Genomic DNA, 23,874 nt, shown 5'->3' with positions numbered 1-23,874 from the left:
ATGTATGTTGTGTTTTTATAGTAGAAAGGCTGACCGCTGTACAACTTGTGTATTTATTACAAATATTTTTGAAATCAGGCACCTTGTATCTGATATTAAAACAGAGGAGGATGGCCCTATGAGGAAAAACTGGCACATCATTGAGTAATAATTGAAATGTTATGTAGAAAGGAAGACAATCATCAAGCAAGTTGTGCTCCGTTGTTGACTATTTAACCTCAAACCCAGGCTGGTCGACCATTGGTTAACTGCTGTGGTCGACCATTGGTTGACTACTGTGGTCGACCATTGGTTGACTACTGTGGTCGACCATTTGGAACCAGCCTCATGACCATGGTTTCTTCACTGGTCCTGATAGCCTGTTCCATGCTAACATGTGTAAAGCACAGCAGGGAACCAGTGACACTAGCGAAAAGCAATGGCGTGTTGTATACCATAGTACCGATGGTTGGCTAGGGTTCCAAACGAGTCATTCAAGTGAGTGCATCACTACGCATGTAAGTTGCTGGTCAGTGGTTAATCATGGGTCGACTAAATGTAGGCACTCAAACTTGCTCATTGCGCATTATTGACTTGATGTTCCACCAGGAGTTTACCAACTAAGGCTTCCATTGCTTTGTGGATATCATTAAAGAATGGAACACCTTGGCGTATAGCAAGATCAGCTAGGTAGCAACGTGCTCGGTTGTAGTCTCTCACAGCCCGTTCTGAAAGCTGAAATATAGAATACACAACAGAGTTGAATCAAACAGTGTATACTACAAGATATAATGTGGGTGATTAGACTCATACCCAAGCAGATCCTTGCCATTTGATTGGAGGATTGTCCATCACGTGACAGCAACGTTATTCACCGTGCATTTTTCGTTCCATTCACTGTGCATTTTTTTTCCATCTGATTTGTTTTATTGCACGATGCGAACCACATCATTGTGTGCAAGGCGCAAATATTACGCCACCCGCATGTCTCAAAATATCAGTACAGAACACACTTAGTCACTGTTGAATCTAAACAAGCCCAACCAAAACAAATGGGTGTAATGTCACAATAAAGTATTGTACGCCTCGTTTGTTTTAAAAGTTATATCCTCCAATCAAAATGACAAAGATCTACTTTGATGTAACATAAAACAAATGATAATTTTTTTTATTCCTGCAATAATAGTGAGAATATTTTTATTCATTGAAAGATGGAATGTTCCATTCAACTCAGCTCCACCTCGTTGAAAGAAACTTCCATCTTTCAATGTATGAAAACATTTTCACTATTGCACGATTGCATTGATTTTGACAATTTGTTGTGGGTCAGGTTTAGGTTTTCTCTCTCACTGTTTGCTTCAATTCTATTTCTTGTACATCAGGCTAGAATGCTGCGCTTTGTCAGCATTCTTGTGGTTTTTGGCTGGTAAGCTTAGACTTGATATCACAAGTTAATATTAGGGGAATCAATGTGTGGTGAAGAGGTTTTCAACTAGTGGTTTAATCCCAACGAGGCCTGGTTCTTGATAATTTTACCGAGACGAAGTCGAGGTAAACTATCAAGAACCAGGCCTCGGCGGATTTAAACCACTAGTTGAAAACCGATTCAACACACTTTGATTCCAAGTAATAAAGACCTTTTCGGTCAAAAAACATCAACACTATTGGTCAAAAATAAAAATAAATGCAAAATTATAATTGTTCAATGATTTCTTTCATCACAACACCCCTCCCAGCTATGAAATGGTAAATCCCTCCGCCCCCCTCGGGTAAACTCCTTATAAGGAATGCTGTGCGCGTCACGCGTATCGCGTGATGCACAACTGGTTAAGCTGTTGCTCTCAACCAATAGGAATAAAGAAACTGTATTATAAGAACAGGTGCAAGCTCGCATGTCACACCCATGTTTCAACACTTTTTACTGGTCATAAACAAAGGTTTATACACACCCACGTGACGCGCTCTCCACCAATAGGAATAGCGAATAACGTATTTATGAATGATGATTTTAAATTGCTACTAAATAAACTATCGTTGATGTTTGATCCCCAAGCCTATGCATTCCTGATGAAGGAAGGAATGCTGCTTGCTTTATAAGCTATCATCAAAAATTGTTATACCTCGGTAACAAACTGTGAAGTTTGATTGGTCGAGAACCAATCACGTTCCGGACAACAAATACGCATGCACCACGGCTGCACAGCGCGGCGAGTAACATGAATGATGTTAACCGGTTAACATTACCTTGATCATTCCCAGCGTTGGTTGATTTCCAGCGCTTAGTACGAAACAGCCGCGGGTTCGAGGGAACAGTGAAGAATTGTTTTCTTATTGAACAACTGTTCGTCTGCTTATTAAACTATACTATAAATAATCTTTGAATATGACAAGATAACTTTGAAAAGAGGAATAATAATGTTACCAAGGTATAACACAAAAATTGTTGCACGCTGTGATTTGGGGTACATGGGTTTTGTACACCCTCTGGGGAAAATGGCACCCTCGGCTTCGCGTCGGGTGCCATTTTCCCTCTCGGGTGTACAAAACGCCATGGACCCCGTCACAGCGTGCAACAATTATAAATGACTGTATCATGTTACAAGAGTACTTACCTTTTCATCATACACACATACTCCATGCACCATGTTCTCTATACACAGTACAACTTTACGTCCTTGACCAATGTAGTGAGCAACCTGGTCAAAACACATACATCAAAGGAAGTAAAGTTATACCAGTTCCCTATTCCTGGTTGACTATTGCTATACCTTTGTACATGGAATCCGTGGACTGTGGCACAGGTTCAGAACACCTTAGACTAACTCTGTATTAGGTAAGCATAAGGCTGCAGGCGCCAGTGCAGATATCCCCTGCAAATTGCAAATATAAAATCTCCCAACATGTTGTCAGCCATTATCCATGATGAATGTACTGCAACAGTGAATTTGAAATAAGAAAACCAGCATTGCTAAACTAGCCATTGTGGGGAAGTTTGCTTTTATAATTTCTGATGACACTCCAGACACTGTGGGTGCGTTCGATAAGCTTGCCCGGGTCGACCCCGGTCTACCCCCGGTACGTTTGAATAGCTTTGACCTCATTCCAGGGGCTCAGCCGGGTCAGCCCCAAGTGATGCCCTGCTTGTGCTCACCGCGGGGTCGCCCAGGGAAGCTAATCAAACGCAGGGGAATAACAGAGTGGTGATGGGGTCTAATTAAATGGCAGGATCTTGAGACCATGCAAGGTCTTACATGACCGATACAGACCTACATGTAGTTGGCTTCAGGCCTAAAGTCTTTTTATATTTGAGAGAGAAATTACCCCTTTCTCAAAAACTACATTACTTCAAAGGGAGCCATTTCTCACAATGTTTTATACTATCAACAGCTCTCCTTTGCTCGTAACCAAGTAATTTTTTATGCTAACAATTATTTTGAGTAATTACTTATAGTGTCCAGTGCTTGATGGATGAGATACCACAAATAAAACGTATCTCCACTCATTACAGTGCCTATTAGATTTCCATGTAGTCAGATGATCTCACCTCAATCATGGACGCTATTCCTCTAGATGTAGCAGAGATAACAAACAGCAGATATAGTGAGGTTTCTTTAGCTTTGGCTTCTAATGGGATATTACCCATGTTCCAATCAGATACTAAAGGATTGAAGTAGGTCAAGTTGTGTTGTCTAGAAATGAATCAATCATAAAGGGAAATCAGTCAAGATCAGTCAATCAAATCAGTTTACATGTACCATTAATTTTGGAATAGCCACTGCTTATACATGTACAGTGTATATTGATTTTCAAGCCAAGAGTGCTCTGTGGCTTATGTTCTGTTTGACCCTTTGGAAATGAGGACTTTAAAGGCAGTGCACACTATTGGTAATTACTCAAAATAATTATTAGCATAAAACCTTACTTGGTGAAGAGTAATGGGGAGAGGTTGATGGTATAAAACATTGTGAGAAACGACTCCCTCTGAAGTGCCATAGTTTTCAAGAAATAAGTAATTTTCGACAAATTTGTTTTCGAGACCTCAGATTTAGAACTTGAGGTCTCGAAATCAACTATCTAAACGCACACAACTTCGTGTGACAAGGGTGTTTTTTTCTTTCATTATTATCTCGCAAGTTAGAAGACCGATTGAGCTCAAACTTTCACAGATTTGTTATTTTATGCATATGCTGAGATACACCAACTGTGAAGGCTAGTCTTTGATAGTTACCAATAGTGTCCACTGCCTTTAACAAAAGAGCTGTGGGTATTTTACTAGAGCAAGGACGTCCTTGCTTAACTTTTGTGTACACAACAAATAGAAACATCAAAACAATAATAATAATAAAAATGAGATGTCCTGGATACCAGGGTTGAAAAACATGTACGTGTGTTTGCTTGTCTAGAGTCATCTTCCAACTGAATTTTAGCCAAGTTTAAATAAATTGTGGGAAAAAAGAAATGTTCTGATAATGTTTTCATTCATTTATCTCAGTGTGGATGGCTTGCTTTTACTGGACAGGAATCATCCTACAAAGATCTATACTTCTCGCGAATGCAAGGGCGAATTTTGACATCACAGCCCTTTTTTCGCAGCAAATGGTTCGCAGGAGTTGAACACATTTCAACTGTTGAGAAGTATTGGTTGCGAATTTGTGACGTCAATTTTCGTTTTGCATTCGCATTTGTAGGAAGTATGAACCAGGCTTTAATCTGTTAACCCAATGAGGAAGGAAATACATGATTTGATTATAGATGTGATGACTGTAACTATTTGTATTCCAATGGTGACAATAGACCCAGTGCATTGACACTCTACACCTACACAAGACCATGGACTGTCATGGCATCGTTAATGACGTCACCATCACAAAGAATGTTTGGTTCCCAGCTGTGGTACAATATGACGGATTGAATAAAGATAACATCATTGTATCTTTTATTTTGTTATTAGATGTTAAATTTAACATCTATTGAAAATCATTGCAGTACCCACCGCTAAAATATAGAATTTAAACTGCCTCTAGCTACCGGGCAATCTCGGTGGTCTAGTTGGTAAGACACTGCTCTAGAATTGCAAGGGTCGTGGGTTTGAATCCCACCCAAGTAATATTTCTGTGATTTCTTTTCACAGAACTCGGGAAAGTACTGAGTGTCCAGTGCTAACACACATTGGTGTAAGGGGAAAGTACTGAGTGTCCAGTGCTAACACACATTGGTGTAAGGGGAAAGTACTGAGTGTCCAGTGCTAACACACATTAATGTCAGAGTAAAACCAAATAAATATCATGGATCTGTTGGTAGCAATTTGACGTGCAATTGGCTTATTTCTTTATGTTCATGCGATCTTTTTAAATGTTTTCACTCAATAGTGTCGTGTGGTGTAACAATGATCAAGTCAATGTGACTTGGCTTGTGTAATGGTACAGCCATAGAGTTATATATAAGAACTAGAGGGCGCACTGGTGATGCTACATGCACAAACGCAACAGGAACCGCAAGGAGACACGCGCGCCATTTTGTAAGATTAATTTTGAACACGTGTGTGTGCTATGAAAATGCTACATGTATGCGATGCTGTTTTGTCAACTTACAAAACGGTCAGCGTATTTAGGCTTGTGCGCCCTCTAGTTCTTATATTTAACTCTATGGGTACAGCTCATACATAAATACATCAAGACATGTGCATCTTATGTTGTTTTTAAAGAGGAAGGGGAATGTCAAATTCAATTTTCTCATGTACTTGTTGTTCAGTAGATAGAGTCTTCATGTGAAATTAAATAAATACATGTATGTCGAGTATCGACTAGTCTAACTATAGATGGATTGCACATAGCGTCATCGACCGCCATATTTGATGATAAACATATTGGCAAAGTGCACACGAGTATGCGCTGCGCACAACTCTCAGCCAATGACATTCTTTCATGCGTGCACGTTTCATCAAAGATGGCGGTCAATGGCGTCATGTGCAATCCATCTGTTGACAGAACCCAACCATTTTTGATTCTTCTTCTTTATTTGTGAAATGAACTTACTGAAGTATTGGGATAGCAATGTCTTCCCTCCATGATGTATGTAGACAGGTTCCTCCTAAAAATACTTCAGTCTTAATCTCAACAATCTCCTTAGGAGTGGACGGCTTCTTGAATGTACTTAACCAACCTAATCAATGTATCACAATCAGCATTAATATGGAAACCAGTCATTACAGATAACAATAATTTGGGAGGTTAATCATCCTTACTCGCAGCCGAATTGTGAAGGATGCGGCTACCACGTGTTCGAGAAGCAGGCATGCAAGGGCGCCTTTGGCAGCCAACCACATCAACCCATTATCACCACGGAGCACAGTGTTTGGTTTTTGCCGAGGGAGGAAAATCGGATGGTCTGGAAAACCCTCATGGCACAGCAAAGAACCATCGCACAACTCAACTCACATATGGCCCCGACCGGGTTTCGAACCAGGGTCACCTTGGTGAGAGGCAAGCGCAAGTTAGTAAGTATAATGGTTGAAAGGAGTTATTGAAGGTGATATTTTTGTCATTGTTTTGTTTATGAGATATTACAATGTACCTAACATTAAAAAAGTGGAATGGCCATTTCATAGTGAGGGTTACACTGTAACTGCTCAGGGCTGTTGACCAAAATCAACTACCACCAAGGGGCACATTGTCACCTACTCCTGGGGCTGAAACAGGGTAAACTTGGGTATCATCCACTTGGAGCCTGGCTAGTAGAGCAGAATGAACTACCTTCCAAACTTTTTACGAGGCAAGTGAGGTTAAGTGCCTTGCTCAAGGGCACAAGTGTCATGACTTGGATTTGAACCCATACTCTGCTGCTGGCAACACCAAAAATTGGGTTCGGTTAACTAGACCGCTCTGCCATGACACAACTCTATTTGAATGTCTACAAATTCAGTGGTTCTTTGAGTCTATTAATTCTAGATATGTAGTAATTTGTATCTTTTATTGATTGGAACAACTAACAACTAGCAGATTGGTTCATTATGAGAAACTGAATATTAGAACCCAAGACATGTAAGAAGGTGAAATCTAAAATATTCTGTTTCTTGTTTGATGAATTTAAACCTTGTTCCATACGAACTCCAATTATGAAGATTTGTGTTCCAACAAACAAACATAGCATAGGATATTTGTGTTAATTACAGTAATATAAAACAACTTACGATAAATAGATGAAGTTAGTCTGGAGAATGGTCCTTTGTCGGTTGGTGGTTCGTAGTATTTGTATTCCGTAACCAGGCAACAGAACTCGTTGAAATCCAGGTGTGTTTTGACTCCTGAATCTTGGCAGCTGGCTACTATTTGATCATAAGCTGGAAATGTGAGGTCTTTACCCGTAACGGCTCGAATAGCGAGGAATGCCTTCAATTAAAACAGACAAACAAACCAACATTTTTAATATTAGTAATAATAATAATGATAATAATAACAGTGGCTTCTTGTATAGAGTGCATATCCGTCACTCAGTGACGCTCAAGGCGCTTTAACATACTATATTTCCTGCGAGGTATTTGGGACTACTTTTGAAGAATGAGATCTACTTCTTTTACATAGCACCATGTAATGGTCTTGCTTTATATCTGTATATTCTATTTGCTAAAGAATAAAATGGAAGTGTCGCAACCGAGCGGATAAGAGGACGAACTAGCAGAGTGTGGGTTTGAATCCCTGTCGTGACGCTTGTGTCCTTGAGCAAGACACTTGACCATAAGCTTCTTTCCACCCAGAGGTAAATTGGTACCTGTGAGGGCAGAGTTGGTTCTTGTGATAAATTAGCTTAGTGCGCTACCAATTTAGCGAAAAACAGGCTGTATACTCCACAGGGAGCAGGAGAGATGGTTCAAGGAATGATTTAAGGCCCAGTGACCAGGGGTAATAATGTTGAAGCGCCATGAGTCCCGAGTGCTATATATCCACTGTTATTATTATTATTATTTTAAAATCTACAGGCTGGCAAGTATAGATACACACATGGTGTTAGCGCAAACCAAATATATATTGATACCTCACCATGCAATACCTCAAATTCCATGTACATAATATACTTACATTGCTCAGAGATATTTTGCCACTGTTAGTTGAGTCAAATTCCCTGAAGGTTTCTTTTATATTTCTGAAGAAAGAAATAAAAAGCGTCATTAATTGTTAAAGTTTAAAGAGTAAATCACAAAACAAGGTCTGAAACAAGGCCGAAGGCTAAATTGCACTCTTTCCTTTAACTAATTTGTAGAAGTTGTTTGTTTGGTTTGTTGGCAGTACGATACTTTTAGGAGATCCACTCGTTAGCGATTCAGTTCACATTTTGGTAATCCTCCGGGGATATGCCTACTGTCAACTAGTTTTTACTTTGTTCACACTGCAGTAACAAAAAATCCCTCTTCAAATATTATAGCTCATTGCTGACCGTGCTGTTTGAGAGTGGTAAAGAAGTGAGATAATTACCGATGCTGAATTTACCTTAGTTTGTCTCCTACTTTAAAGTCAGCATGCTTAACTGGTTGAGCTCCATCTCCAAGAGTCAGTTGACTCATATGTACACCCCGAGTAAGGACTTTAGCAGCACAGCGTAACGCAACAGGGAGATCCTCAAATATTGGGCAACATTGTCTCTCTACCAAGTCGCATAGGAAAGCATGACTGTGCCTTAGATCTTTCAGCTCACTGAATGTAGGATAGCAATTGGACATAATAATCATCATAATGGACACAACATAAATAATAACAACTTCTTATAGCGCATTTCACAACAACTGTCTCAATGCCCTTTACATTAGTGCCCTGGGGTCAATTTCACAAAGAGATGTACATGTAGGTTAAACATAACTCGTCCTAACTTGAGATAAGACTAGTCTTAACTCTTTTTGAAATCCACTCCGGGTCATTGGGCCAATAACATTCCTTTAATCTTTCTCCGCTCCCTGGTCCGGAGTATACAACCTGGGCAATCATAGCACTCCAAAGGCTTTTTCATACACAATATCAACCTCTACCCTCGCAGGTACCCATTTATACCCCTGGGTGAAGAGAAACAAATATAGTGAAGCATCTTGCTCAAGGACACAAGTGTCAAGACCGGGAACCAAACCCACACTCCAAAGAATTCACCCCGAGAACTTGAATCAGGTGCTCTTAACCACTCGATCATGACACCATACATTATCATTATCATATTTTAAGGTAATGAAACCAGGGATGCCTTAGAAGTTAACTTAAAGCTCGCAAGCCTAATGAAACCATTAAACAAGGGTGTTTGCGATGTGAACCAGAATCACCAGGGTTAACCCCTACTCTTCCACAAAAAGTGTTCTCAATTCTTTCATGTGCACTACAATTTCTAATGCATGGGGCTCATTGCTTACTGCCAATCCTAAGGACAAAGCAATACCTTGCTCAAGGACATAAGTGCCACAACTGGGGACCCACACTCTTAAATCTTACTTGTCTGATATTTTCTCGTTATCAACGTGAGTAGGTAGCCCTTTCATGACAAGCACCAATGATCGTCTTCCTCCTGTTCAATAAAACAAATCAAGACAATGTGAGATTGATAACTAATAACTGCCCGCTCCATAGCCATAACAAGGCCCAATTTCATGAAGCCTGTAAGCACAAAATTTTGCTTAGCATGAAATTTCTCCCTGGTTAAAACAGGATTACCAACCAAATTTCCACGTGATATGCAGGATTTAGCAAACAACAGCTGAATACCAGTATCAAGCAAAAATTTGGTTGGTAATCTTGTTTTAACCAAGGAAGAAATTTCATGCTAAGCAAATTTTTGTGCTTACAGGCTTTATGAAATTGGGCCCTGTTGTTTGTATGGTATGCTTGCTGAGTGCAAATACCAGATTCCCAAAGTCAAAGTAGGTTTAATTTTTCTGCAAAATACTGGCGTCAATGCCATAACCAGCACCACCGTGCGATGTGTAAAGGCAATAATTTGAAGCGGAACCTTTTTTTATTCATTAAAAAAGAAATACAGATTCCAAGAGAGGTTTGGGGAAACACCCAGTGATATCTCTATTAGTAGTGTTGCCAAAAAGGAAATGATTAATAACCTGATTTTTTTGCCTTCTCTTTTTCCCCCCATTTATCCCCTGTATAAGCCTGCCTCATTCACTAACTAATTAATTTTGCTCCTTCTTCCCACCCTTCGTATTGTCAAATTCTTTTCAAAAGGGTTTTCTTTTTCTTTTTAATTTGAAAGTTAAACATAATAGATGTGTAGAAGATTGATAATCAATGTAGTATTGCGATATTTTAAAGCTACTTTTTTGTAATTTGCTTATTTGTATCTTGTATCTTTCTCTCATTGTTTATTTTATTGTTCTCTTAAGAGGCTTTTTGCATAGGCGCTTTTACAAATGTCTTAATATTATTATTATTATTATTATTATTTCTGACCTGATAAATATGAAGCCTCAACTAGTGAAGCCACACTACGTGTTGAATTATCAATAACAAAAAGCAGCAGTTCAGCTATCATCTTAGCTTCATCTTCAATTGCAATCAGCTCATGAGTCCAATTCTCTACTTGCTGGAAGATAAAACATCAGTAAAGGCACTATAATAACTTTGTATTTATGACCAATGGTACATGTACCTCCAAAAGAAATATTCGGAGAGAGTAAGAAAGAAATGCTGCCATTGGCATTGGTGGAGGGCCTTGATCAACAGACATAATGGGTGCGTTCAATTAGCTTCCTTGGATCGACCCGGGTCTGCCCCCGGTACGCTCGAATAGCTTTGACGACATTCCAGGGGCTCACCCGGGTAGCCCCAAGTACCCTGCTTGTGGAACAAGCCACTTGGGGCTGACCCGAGGTGCAAGTCCTCACCACGAGAGGGCGAGTAATTGTTTGATTTGCTCTTGTCAGGGGCTCACCCGAGTGCGCACCGCAGGGTCGACACAGGGACGCTAATCGAACGTACCCAATAAAATACTAGTTTTGGGTTGAACAAAGAAATACTGACTTGAGCAGGATTTGAACAACAACCTATGGATTAACATGCCAGCACTCTAACAACTGAGCTACATCTAGCCCTATGTTGGCAGTCTCCCTATTTTGTCAATACCTTTGTTCGTTGTCAATATCTTTGTTCGGGATGCCAGTCAAAAGCCACACAACCATTAGCTGCCATATAGCCCGGGATCACACCCAAGTTTATGACACAACTGGGAAAGTGGCAGCCAGGGTTGTTAAATACTTGTTATTTTAAATAAAATACTATTTGTGAACTGCAGGTTTTGAGATTGTGGCCTTCTCCCAAATAAATTTCAAATGACCTTGACACTCTGAAAAGTAGCAGTCCCCACCCCTCTCCACTTGATCTTTTCCTTTTGTGTCAAAAAGAAAGAAGTGATGATAGTTAAAACCAAGATGATTGTTATATTTGTTTTTGAACATCACAATGCAAGTGTAAAACAATTACTGTGCTTTGAACTGCTTGGATCTCTTAGGACATGTATTTATTGAGACAGAAAAAAACACTTACACTGTACATGTACCATGTACTTGCTGGATTTTACATGTTATGACAAGTTATGTTAGAAAGCTCCAACACATTTATTGGGCTGCGATTGAACATATTTATGTCCATCAAACTGAGAAAGAATACTTCCTACCTCAAAAAAACCATCTCTTTTAATAAGCTGTTCACCTTCTGTTTGTTTTTAAGGCTCCCAGATGTCAGCTAAGTTAGGGTTTTTTGTGCCAGGAGTCTCACTATGTGACATACATGGCGTAATATAAGTCGACATTATTAATACATTAGAGAGGTTTTGCAAGACTACGCATACACATACCGATATGTCAACACTTTGTGTGTTCACGTGACACGTATCCGCAACTATCGTATTTTGAACACCATTAGGAACATATACAGGAGTGGATAGGCCTACTGTTTTGCAGACTTTAGTGGTCTTTTTGACCTAGAGTAAAAACATTTCCCACGGAATTGCTTTCACTGGTATTGTGCTTGATATAGATTGAAAATGGTTAGTCATTTGCAAGCAATGAGAAAATGCTGTGTATAAAACACTGGGTTCCCTATCGGAAAAAACACTCCTGATGAATATGAGCGCCTTCAAGTGACACAAAACAAAACCCAAGACGCGGCTGACGTGAATGGATAGGGTTTCATATCCTTATCTGTATTGCGAAATATACTTCTTGACAGATACCCTTCAATACTATGTATTATATAACACCCAAGCAGATCCTTGCCATTTGATTGGAGGATTGTCCGTCAGGTGATAGCAAATAAAAAAGTACCATGAACGAAAGAGCTGAGTAAAAACATCACTGCGTGCGCGTGTCTTTGGTAATGCAGCAGTGTTACTGCAAGGCATATTAGTAAAATTACTAGCATTCGGCTTCTGCGTGTCTCAAAATAGCTGTACAGAAAGCACATTGTGACTGTTGAATCCAACAGGCCGACCCAAAGAGAAACGGGCGTAATTTCACAATTAAAAATTGTAGGCCTATGCTTTGTTTGTTTTGAAAGTTGTATCTTCCATTAAAAATGACAAAGATCTACTTGGATGTTATATAAAACAAATAATGAATGTTTTTCATTCGTGCAATAGTGCAAATATTTTCATTCATTGAACAATGTTGAAAGCTGGAATGTTCCATTCAACTCGGCTCCGCCTTGTTGAATAGAACATTCCATCTTTCAACTCATGAACATATTCGCACCATTGCACTCATAAACATTCATTATGTGTATACCATCTTTCAACTCATGAACATATTCGCACCATTGCACTCATAAACATTCATTATGTGTATACCATCTTTCAACTCATGAACATATTCGCACCATTGCACTCCTAAACATTCATTATGTGTATACCATCTTTCAACTCATGAACATATTCGCACCATTGCACTCCTAAACATTCATTATGTGTATACCATCTTTCAACTCATGAACATATTCGCACCATTGCACTCATAAACATTCATTATGTGTATACCATCTTTCAACTCATGAACATATTCGCACCATTGCACTCCTAAACATTCATTATGTGTATACCATCTTTCAACTCATGAACATATTCGCACCATTGCACTCCTAAACATTCATTATGTGTATACCATCTTCAACTCATGAACATATTCGCACCATTGCACTCCTAAACATTCATTATGTGTATACCATCTTTCAACTCATGAACATATTCGCACCATTGCACTCCTAAACATTCATTATGTGTATACCATCTTTCAACTCATGAACATATTCGCACCATTGCACTCATAAACATTCATTATGTGTATACCATCTTTCAACTCATGAACATATTCGCACCATTGCACTCCTAAACATTCATTATGTGTATACCATCTTTCAACTCATGAACATATTCGCACCATTGCACTCCTAAACATTCATTATGTGTATACCATCTTTCAACTCATGAACATATTCGCACCATTGCACTCCTAAACATTCATATGTGTATACCATCTTTCAACTCATGAACATATTCGCACCATTGCACTCCTAAACATTCATTATGTGTATACCATCTTTCAACTCATGAACATATTCGCACCATTGCACTCCTAAACATTCATTATGTGTATACCATCTTTCAACTCATGAACATATTCGCACCATTGCACTCCTAAACATTCATTATGTGTATACCATCTTTCAACTCATGAACATATTCGCACCATTGCACTCCTAAACATTCATTATGTGTATACCATCTTTCAACTCATGAACATATTCGCACCATTGCACTCCTAAACATTCATTATGTGTATACCATCTTTCAACTCATGAACATATTCGCACCATTGCACTCCTAAACATTCATTATGTGTATACCATCTTTCAACTCATGAACATATTCGCACCATTGCACTCCTAAACATTCATTATGTGTATACCATCTCTTTCAACTCATGAACATATTCGCACCATTGCACTCCTAAACATTCATTATGTGTATACCATCTTTCAACTCATGAACATATTCGCACCATTGCACTCATAAACATTCATTATGTGTATACCATCTTTCAACTCATGAACATATTCGCACCATTGCACTCATAACATTCATTATGTGTATACCATCTTCAACTCATGAACATATTCGCACCATTGCACTCATAAACATTCATTATGTGTATACCATCTTTCAACTCATGAACATATTCGCACCATTGCACTCCTAACATTCATTATGTGTATACCATCTTTCAACTCATGAACATATTCGCACCATTGCACTCATAAACATTCATTATGTGTATACCATCTTTCAACTCATGAACATATTCACACCATTGCACTCCTAAACATTCATTATGTGTATACCATCTTTCAACTCATGAACATATTCGCACCATTGCACTCATAAACATTCATTATGTGTATACCATCTTTCAACTCATGAACATATTCACACCATTGCACTCCTAAACATTCATTATGTGTATACCATCTTTCAACTCATGAACATATTCGCACCATTGCACTCATAAACATTCATTATGTGTATACCATCTTTCAACTCATGAACATATTCGCACCATTGCACTCCTAAACATTCATTATGTGTATACCATCTTTCAACTCATGAACATATTCGCACCATTGCACTCCTAAACATTCATTATGTGTATACCATCTTTCAACTCATGAACATATTCGCACCATTGCACTCCTAAACATTCATTATGTGTATACCATCTTTCAACTCATGAACATATTCGCACCATTGCACTCCTAAACATTCATTATGTGTATACCATCTTTCAACTCATGAACATATTCACACCATTGCACTCCTAAACATTCATTATGTGTATACCATCTTTCAACTCATGAACATATTCACACCATTGCACTCCTAAACATTCATTATGTGTATACCATCTTTCAACTCATGAACATATTCACACCATTGCACTCCTAAACATTCATTATGTGTATACCATCTTTCAACTCATGAACATATTCGCACCATTGCACTCCTAAACATTCATTATGTGTATACCATCTTTCAACTCATGAACATATTCACACCATTGCACTCCTAAACATTCATTATGTGTATACCATCTTTCAACTCATGAACATATTCGCACCATTGCACTCCTAAACATTCATTATGTGTATACCATCTTTCAACTCATGAACATATTCCACCATTGCACTCATAAACATTCATTATGTGTATACCATCTTTCAAACTCATGAACATATTCGCACCATTGCACTCATAAACATTCATTATGTGTATACCATCTTTCAACTCATGAACATATTCGCACCATTGCACTCATAAACATTCATTATGTGTATACCATCTTTCAACTCATGAACATATTCGCACCATTGCACTCCTAAACATTCATTATGTGTATACCATCTTTCAACTCATGAACATATTCGCACCATTGCACTCATAAACATTCATTATGTGTATACCATCTTTCAACTCATGAACATATTCGCACCATTGCACTCCTAAACATTCATTATGTGTATACCATCTTTCAACTCATGAACATATTCGCACCATTGCACTCATAAACATTCATTATGTGTATACCATCTTTCAACTCATGAACATATTCGCACCATTGCACTCCTAAACATTCATTATGTGTATACCATCTTTCAACTCATGAACATATTCGCACCATTGCACTCCTAAACATTCATTATGTGTATACCATCTTTCAACTCATGAACATATTCGCACCATTGCACTCCTAAACATTCATTATGTGTATACCATCTTTCAACTCATGAACATATTCGCACCATTGCACTCCTAAACATTCATTATGTGTATACCATCTTTCAACTCATGAACATATTCGCACCATTGCACTCCTAAACATTCATTATGTGTATACCATCTTTCAACTCATGAACATATTCGCACCATTGCACTCCTAAACATTCATTATGTGTATACCATCTTTCAACTCATGAACATATTCGCACCATTGCACTCCTAAACATTCATTATGTGTATACCATCTTTCAACTCATGAACATATTCGCACCATTGCACTCCTAAACATTCATTATGTGTATACCATCTTTCAACTCATGAACATATTCGCACCATTGCACTCCTAAACATTCATTATGTGTATACCATCTTTCAACTCATGAACATATTCGCACCATTGCACTCCTAAACATTCATTATGTGTATACCATCTTTCAACTCATGAACATATTCGCACCATTGCACTCCTAAACATTCATTATGTGTATACCATCTTTCAACTCATGAACATATTCGCACCATTGCACTCCTAAACATTCATTATGTGTATACCATCTTTCAACTCATGAACATATTCGCACCATTGCACTCCTAAACATTCATTATGTGTATACCATCTTTCAACTCATGAACATATTCGCACCATTGCACTCCTAAACATTCATTATGTGTATACCATCTTTCAACTCATGAACATATTCGCACCATTGCACTCCTAAACATTCATTATGTGTATACCATCTTTCAACTCATGAACATATTCGCACCATTGCACTCCTAAACATTCATTATGTGTATACCATCTTTCAACTCATGAACATATTCGCACCATTGCACTCCTAAACATTCATTATGTGTATACCATCTTTCAACTCATGAACATATTCGCACCATTGCACTCCTAAACATTCATTATGTGTATACCATCTTTCAACTCATGAACATATTCGCACCATTGCACTCCTAAACATTCATTATGTGTATACCATCTTTCAACTCATGAACATATTCGCACCATTGCACTCCTAAACATTCATTATGTGTATACCATCTTTCAACTCATGAACATATTCGCACCATTGCACTCCTAAACATTCATTATGTGTATACCATCTTTCAACTCATGAACATATTCGCACCATTGCACTCCTAAACATTCATTATGTGTATACCATCTTTCAACTCATGAACATATTCGCACCATTGCACTCCTAAACATTCATTATGTGTATACCATCTTTCAACTCATGAACATATTCGCACCATTGCACTCATAAACATTCATTATGTGTATACCATCTTTCAACTCATGAACATATTCGCACCATTGCACTCATAAACATTCATTATGTGTATACCATCTTTCAACTCATGAACATATTCGCACCATTGCACTCCTAAACATTCATTATGTGTATACCATCTTTCAACTCATGAACATATTCGCACCATTGCACTCCTAAACATTCATTATGTGTATACCATCTTTCAACTCATGAACATATTCGCACCATTGCACTCCTAAACATTCATTATGTGTATACCATCTTTCAACTCATGAACATATTCGCACCATTGCACTCCTAAACATTCATTATGTGTATACCATCTTTCAACTCATGAACATATTCACACCATTGCACTCCTAAACATTCATTATGTGTATACCATCTTTCAACTCATGAACATATTCGCACCATTGCACTCATAAACATTCATTATGTGTATACCATCTTTCAACTCATGAACATATTCGCACCATTGCACTCCTAAACATTCATTATGTGTATACCATCTTTCAACTCATGAACATATTCGCACCATTGCACTCCTAAACATTCATTATGTGTATACCATCTTTCAACTCATGAACATATTCGCACCATTGCACTCCTAAACATTCATTATGTGTATACCATCTTTCAACTCATGAACATATTCGCACCATTGCACTCCTAAACATTCATTATGTGTATACCATCTTTCAACTCATGAACATATTCGCACCATTGCACTCCTAAACATTCATTATGTGTTGATAAAAACTGCCTTAATACTCACTGGATTATAATAAGATAGATTAACTTTGTTGAGATGTGGAATAGCTATGTCTTTCCTCCATGTAGTAGGATTGCAAGAACCACCAAGGAAAACTAGAATAATAAGTAGAACAATTCAAAACAATTATTTAATAATCTGAAGTTTGACCAAAAAATAAATAAAAAGAAAGCCTAAAAAATTGTGTTGAACATGTGTATTCATACCTGGGCCTAATTACATAGAGCTGACAAAGCAAAACAAAGTAGCTTAGCGCAAATAAATTATGATGACACACATTGTTGCTAAGCAGTGCTTTGAAATTGGTACTTGGATTTAAACACTTTCCAATCAATCATAGCGCAATCCTTGCTCTATGAATCTATCAACACTCTGTTACCATGGCAACAGATGCTATTTGTTAGACCTTCCTGTAATTGGTAACGCATATTATTTTTATTTTAAGTACAAACATAATCAAAACAAACATTTTCCCATGAAACTTTCTTATAAAAGGTAACACAATGGCAGTTTCATTCATAGCCTTAAAGCAAATTACTCTCTCACAAATATTTTATGAAGCGATCAAAGAGACATTAGATTTACGTTAAAATGTCTTCAAGGTAAGTCAGACTTTGGAACTAATCAGTACATGAACAATGTACATAGTATGAAGTGCGTTGAGGGTCAATGCTCTCTCCATCTACTTATCTTACATTTCCTCTTCCTTTGTGATAAATTCTGGGGGGTCAGTAGATAATTGACAACATGTTTTATCTGATCTGTTGAGTCAAGGATAATATGAGAGACATTGACTGTATGAGAAGTCATTCACCTTTAAATGGAGGCATGGATGCTGTCTGTGAATGGAGAGTTGGTCCAGTATGGTTATATCTTGGGTCGGCAGTTACAGGAGTCTCAACATTCAAACAACTGTAAAAAACAAACAAATAAAACAAAATATGTGGTTTGCCGTAACACCATGTGTATCTACTTGCAAGGTAGAGTTTGTTCTAAGAGAACTGTCTTTCTTTATTCTACTACTGCGAAGTAGATTTAATAGATAATCGGGAGACTTCTCAGTTCTGAAAAGAAATGTCCTGCTACATAAAACTATAAAACATACTTTTTGTATAATTGTTAAATATTGCAGTAACCCTTTCCCCAGGGTGATGGGGTTTTCCTTTTGGAATAAAACAAGAAATCAAATCAAACTATTCCAGACAGCTTCAACATCATTCACAGGGGCTAGCGATCTCGGTGCGCCGTTTTTTCCCCAGCATACACTGCTTGCTCATAACCCCAGAGGTGGGTTTCGGCGGTTTAACCAATAACTGTTTTGGTCATTGGCCAGTGATATTGGTTACAACGCAAAAATGCATCCCCTAGTATTGGTTAATAATGGGCAAACCTTTGTTGTTGATAATACTCCTCAAACTCAGCAGCAAAAACGCAAAACTCCCCCAATGTAATCCAATCTTCAGAATCCCGACCTGAACATTCTCTCCCACATCGCAGCATAGAATAAACTGCAAACATAGAAACAAACAAATTTGCTCAAATCACTAAAGAAACTTTCTCATTCAAGATTACATTATGGTCGTTTTATTCCTAGTCATAACACTCTGACTATTTATAGTCTCCGACACATTTTATTTGCAACTTTAATTTTTTACCTAATTTTTGTTTACCTCTGATTTTTGGGGGGCCATTTTTGTGTTTGCTACCTGTATTTTTAGTAACAGTCATTCAACCAGCCTAGTTAGCCTGGAGAACTGCGTTCACACCTAATTAGGGGAATATCGTCACTGGCGTCAAGAGGTCATAAGCCGTTTTTGACTCTCGGTTGAAAAAGCCGCGCGGTCGGGTGCATTTTTTACTCAAGTTATTCGTTACTATGCAAACTTTGAGAGTAAAATGGTTATTAACCGGTATCTACGATGTCTATTTGGCCATAAAAAGGTAATAGTTGACATATTGAGATCATCCTTTATTGGCTCTTTAATCAGTTAACATGTAGAATTTAAAGTATACATGAGAAAGCAAATTTACAAATTAGGGCTTTCTATTAAGGCCCATTTTGAATCATCAGTTTAAAAAATCATTTCGACCATTCCCCCCTTCTTGTTTGTTAACAGTGACCAACTACAGACTGTTTAGTTACTAGCCTGACGTTTCCACCTACATGTAGCAGAGTCTTTCTCAAAGGCTAAACTATTTTTTATTATCCAATACACCGAAAGAATAATGCCCTCAAATGACACATAGATCACCACCCTGTCTTCTATAGGGTTTCCACTGGCCTTTCCAGAAACTAGTTGAAACACAAGAGTAAATTTGCCACCACGCTGAACTTTGCGCAAATAATGTTTTTTATTATGACCCAATCAAATAGGCCTAAACCACCCTGAACCACCCATCTTCCAAGATGCTACCCACCCTTGGTGATAGAGCCTTCACTACTGCCGCTCCCAAACTGTGGAATAAACTCCCAATATCTCCTTGTAATCAACAATCTGTCAATGTGTTCAAAACACTTCTCAAAACTCACCTGTTCTGTTAACAATATCTCTGTCAGGCACATTTGAACATGTACATTGATATTATCATTATTATTAATGAAAATGAAATAAAACAAAAAATTGAATCAGCCACCCACAATTAAGGCAAATGAACAAAACTATATGAAACAAAGTTTGTGTATTACCTTGGGATCGTGATGGAAATACCTTCAAGTAATTAACTGCTCGAATGAGTTCTTTCCTATCGAGTTTGCCACATCCATTATCAAACTTGTTGAACACTGTCAGGTATCTCCTGTAATAAATAATACAAACAACAAAGACACCATTAACATTACATTATCTTCTCACTAAAATGTTTTGTCTTTCTGAATAAAAAACAGTCATTCCATCAGCATAGCACAAACGATTTAAGAATATTGTTCTCAAAATTTGTTCCCCAAAGGATGTGCGTCTTGCTTAAAATAATTAAGGACACAGTGTCGCGTCTGGGACTCGGAACCACGTGACACTCTGCCGATCAGAACATTTCAATGGTAGTAAAGTAAAGGCCGAGTCACACTGCAGCGAAAACGAAAACAATAACGCTCATGATGCAAAGAGAACGCATTCTATTGGTTGAACTTGCTCCTCACAGAATACGCACACGCTCATTCAACCAATAGAGTGCATTCTCTTGCTTGGCGTCGTTATCGTTATCGTTCTCGTTATCGCTGCAGTGGGATCGGGCCTTTAGTTTAGGCGATGACCAGGGGCATGTTCATTCCGCTATCGATAATGCCTACCTCCGTGGAGAACTAACCTCAGTTCTAAGAGTAGGAGTACGATAGACAAGTGAAGTAGACAGTAAGCAAGTAGACAGTAAGCAAGTAGACAGTAAGCAAGTAGACAGTAAGCAAGTAGACAGTAAGCAAGTAGACAGTAAGCAGACCTACCAAGACTCTGGCATTTGGGCTCTGTCTCACGCTCACACGCACAGCAACCATTTTCTCACGCATTGGGGCCAGATCGGAAACAAATAAAAAATTAACGACAATGCATTGCCAAATCGCGCTCGTGTGTACAAAAAACGCAATCTACAATGTTTGCACAATCTTCAGATTGCACGCAGTTTATCAGAATCATCAACTTGAGCTGCCTTTCAAACAGAGCGCAAATTTGCAGATTGCGCATGTTTTTGCTCTCCCAGCAGGTTCAGCTAAAATTCGGCAGAGCGCAAAACGCTAATTGCGCACAGGTTTCGTTTTCGTTTCCGATTCGTTTAGCAAAAAGTGAGCGGAGGATTTTGGACATCATTTTTAGTAGAGTTTTATTTTATTTTGGGGGGAAATAATCTGACACAATCGTACCTCCACATTAATCATCAACATCTCCTGTGTACCTCATAGTCATATGATTTTTAATTATTCTGAAGATGTTTTTTATGCATTTTGAAACACTTTTTTGTCCACAACTAAATTTCTGCAAATTTTTTTAATAAAAAAAACAAATGGGCGGCGATTTCGAAAGGCCTTCTAAAACTGGCAATTTTGTTTCCCCGGGGTTAAGGGTGAGCTTTGAAAAATCTCACGCATAGCTAGCCTCTGGACTTGGCATCTCTGAGTAAGTGAATGACTGACCATGGAGGGGACTGACACTGACTATAGTGACAGGCTTTTATTGTTCGAAACGTACAGACGGCAAAGTCGGCAAGTGAAGTTCAGGGGTTTGAACACTCAACAGATTGTGAACCGAAAGTGTTTTGATAAAGGTGGGCCAGATGGTTTTAAACATTTCATTTAGTTAGTCCGTTTCTGTTTCCAAAATAATTCCCTTGCTTTGAGTGATTGACCGATCAAATTCAAAAACAACCGGTAACCTAACAACACCAAAAGTGGACTCACCTAGTCACCGAACCATAGACTTGCATGGAGCCGTTGTGCCAATCGCTAACAACGTCTTGTGAAACATCGCTGCTGCTACCACTCCACTCGGCAGTCCCACCAGGAACACCACACGTACGAAAAAAAGACATGTTTTACCAACAAAAATAAGGAACAAAATAGGGAAATTAAACACAGAATCGCTACAAATAAACGCCGATTCACCCCATTGTGAGTAACAACACGGGAAGTACACCCCCAATGCTGGTGAATGTTCGCTATTATGGACAATGACGTAATGGTTTGAAGAAAGAGGAATTATATAAAGTATCGTACAGCTGGTGTCAATGTTTAGCAGCTAGTATTCATACGTATTCCTGTTTAACACTATCTACACTGGCGTTACACTTGGTGAGTTGACTGTCATCAGACGGCTGTTCGATCACTCAGCTTGTCACAATAGAAAGTTGCACAACGGGGGAACATCAGTTTTATGTATGGCCAAGTTGCTGGGTATTTTAATTTTTCATAACGTAATCCATGACACAGGAAGGGGGGGGGGGGTTACAAAGACCAAGTATCACCCCCTAACGGGTACGTCCATACTTCCATCCAGGGTGCTATAAAAGAAGCGTACAAAGCCTCGATCTCGAAATTGCGTGTTTTTCTTTTACTTTGCATTGCGAACTAACACGGTCGGCCATTTATGACTCCCAGCAAGCTGTCCCATACAGCTAGACACTTGTAATCCGCCTGTTCGCATTAAAAAAAGACTTACCTGTTAGCGATCAATATAGAAACAAAAATGTGAAAACGGCCGGCTCCCTCTGTTTGAGAGCTGTTGATCGGTATAAAACATTGTAAGAAATGGTGGCTCCCTCTGAAGTAACGTATTTAAAAGTCTTCTCGCTGTTGAATTGAGGTCCCGAAATCAAGCATCTGAAAGCACACAACTTCGTGTGACACTGGGTGTTTTTTTCTTATATTATTATCTCACAACTTCGACGACCAATTTTGAGCAATTCACTGGAGTGTTATTTTGTGCATGTTGAGATAAGTGAGAAGACTGGTCTTTGACAATTACCAATAGTGTCCAGTGTCTTTAAATATACCGGTAATGTATTTTTAAGAAAATTTCCCCTCGAATCACTTTGTTATCACCCCAAAATTAACTGAGAAGCGTTACCGCAGTAGCGCTTGTCAGACTGTGTATCCTATTATGAATTAATTTGTCTTCCTGCTTAGACATTCGCTCCGGAGTTTCGGCGATTTCCCGCGGCCACCTTTTGAAATGAAATTTTCACACCGTGTATGACAACTACATTATGGATTAAAACAATCGAACGGTTCAACAAATTCAAAGTAGGCTCCATATTTAAAGGCAGTGGACACTATTGGTAATTATTCAAAATAATTATTAGCATGAAACCTTACTTAGTAACGAGTAATGGCGAGAGGTTGGTAGTATAAAACATTGTGAGAAACGGCTCCCTCTGAAGTGGAGTAGTTTTCGAGAAAGAAGTAATTTTTCACGAATTTGATTTCGAGACCTCAAGTTTAGAATTTGAAGTCCCGAAATCAAGCATCTGAAAGCACACAACTTTGTGTGACAAGGGTGTTTTGTTCTTTCATAGTTATCTCGCAACTCCGACGACCACTCAAGCTTAAATTTT

At 38.4% G+C, this 23,874-nt stretch overlaps 1 protein-coding gene across 1 annotated transcript; it reads right to left on the bottom strand.

Moving 5' to 3' along the window:
- Positions 1 to 335: 335 nt before the first annotated feature.
- Positions 336 to 22,473, bottom strand: LOC117302895. Its single transcript, XM_033786864.1, has 14 exons — positions 22,223 to 22,473; positions 20,525 to 20,634; positions 19,229 to 19,346; positions 18,653 to 18,750; positions 17,842 to 17,933; positions 10,410 to 10,542; positions 9,444 to 9,516; positions 8,463 to 8,666; positions 8,055 to 8,118; positions 7,169 to 7,367; positions 6,015 to 6,141; positions 3,524 to 3,668; positions 2,592 to 2,675; positions 336 to 714 (listed from the first exon to the last, which is right to left on the bottom strand). The coding sequence occupies exons 1-14, from the start codon at positions 22,351 to 22,353 to the stop codon at positions 556 to 558; spliced, it is 1,737 nt and encodes a 578-aa protein (XP_033642755.1). The 5' UTR covers positions 22,354 to 22,473; the 3' UTR covers positions 336 to 555.
- Positions 22,474 to 23,874: the final 1,401 nt, after the last annotated feature.

This window comes from Asterias rubens, chromosome 19 (assembly GCF_902459465.1).
Source record: "Asterias rubens chromosome 19, eAstRub1.3, whole genome shotgun sequence".
Taxonomy (NCBI): domain Eukaryota; kingdom Metazoa; phylum Echinodermata; class Asteroidea; order Forcipulatida; family Asteriidae; genus Asterias; species Asterias rubens.
The sequence above is the reverse complement of the archived record's forward strand: the minus strand, read 5'-3'. Positions and strand labels throughout refer to the sequence as shown.

Bases quoted from the DNA above. Each gene is read 5' to 3' on its own strand.
- LOC117302895 (XM_033786864.1), bottom strand. From the start codon at position 22,353: ATGTCTTTTTTTCGTACGTGTGGTGTTCCTGGTGGGACTGCCGAGTGG. The intron at 18,751-19,228 runs GTTTGCCCATTA...TGTTTTTTACAG, and splicing joins GAGTATTATCAACAACAAAG to TTGTTTGAATGTTGAGACTC. The intron at 17,934-18,652 runs GTGAATGACTTC...TTATTATTCTAG, and splicing joins ATCCATGCCTCCATTTAAAG to TTTTCCTTGGTGGTTCTTGC.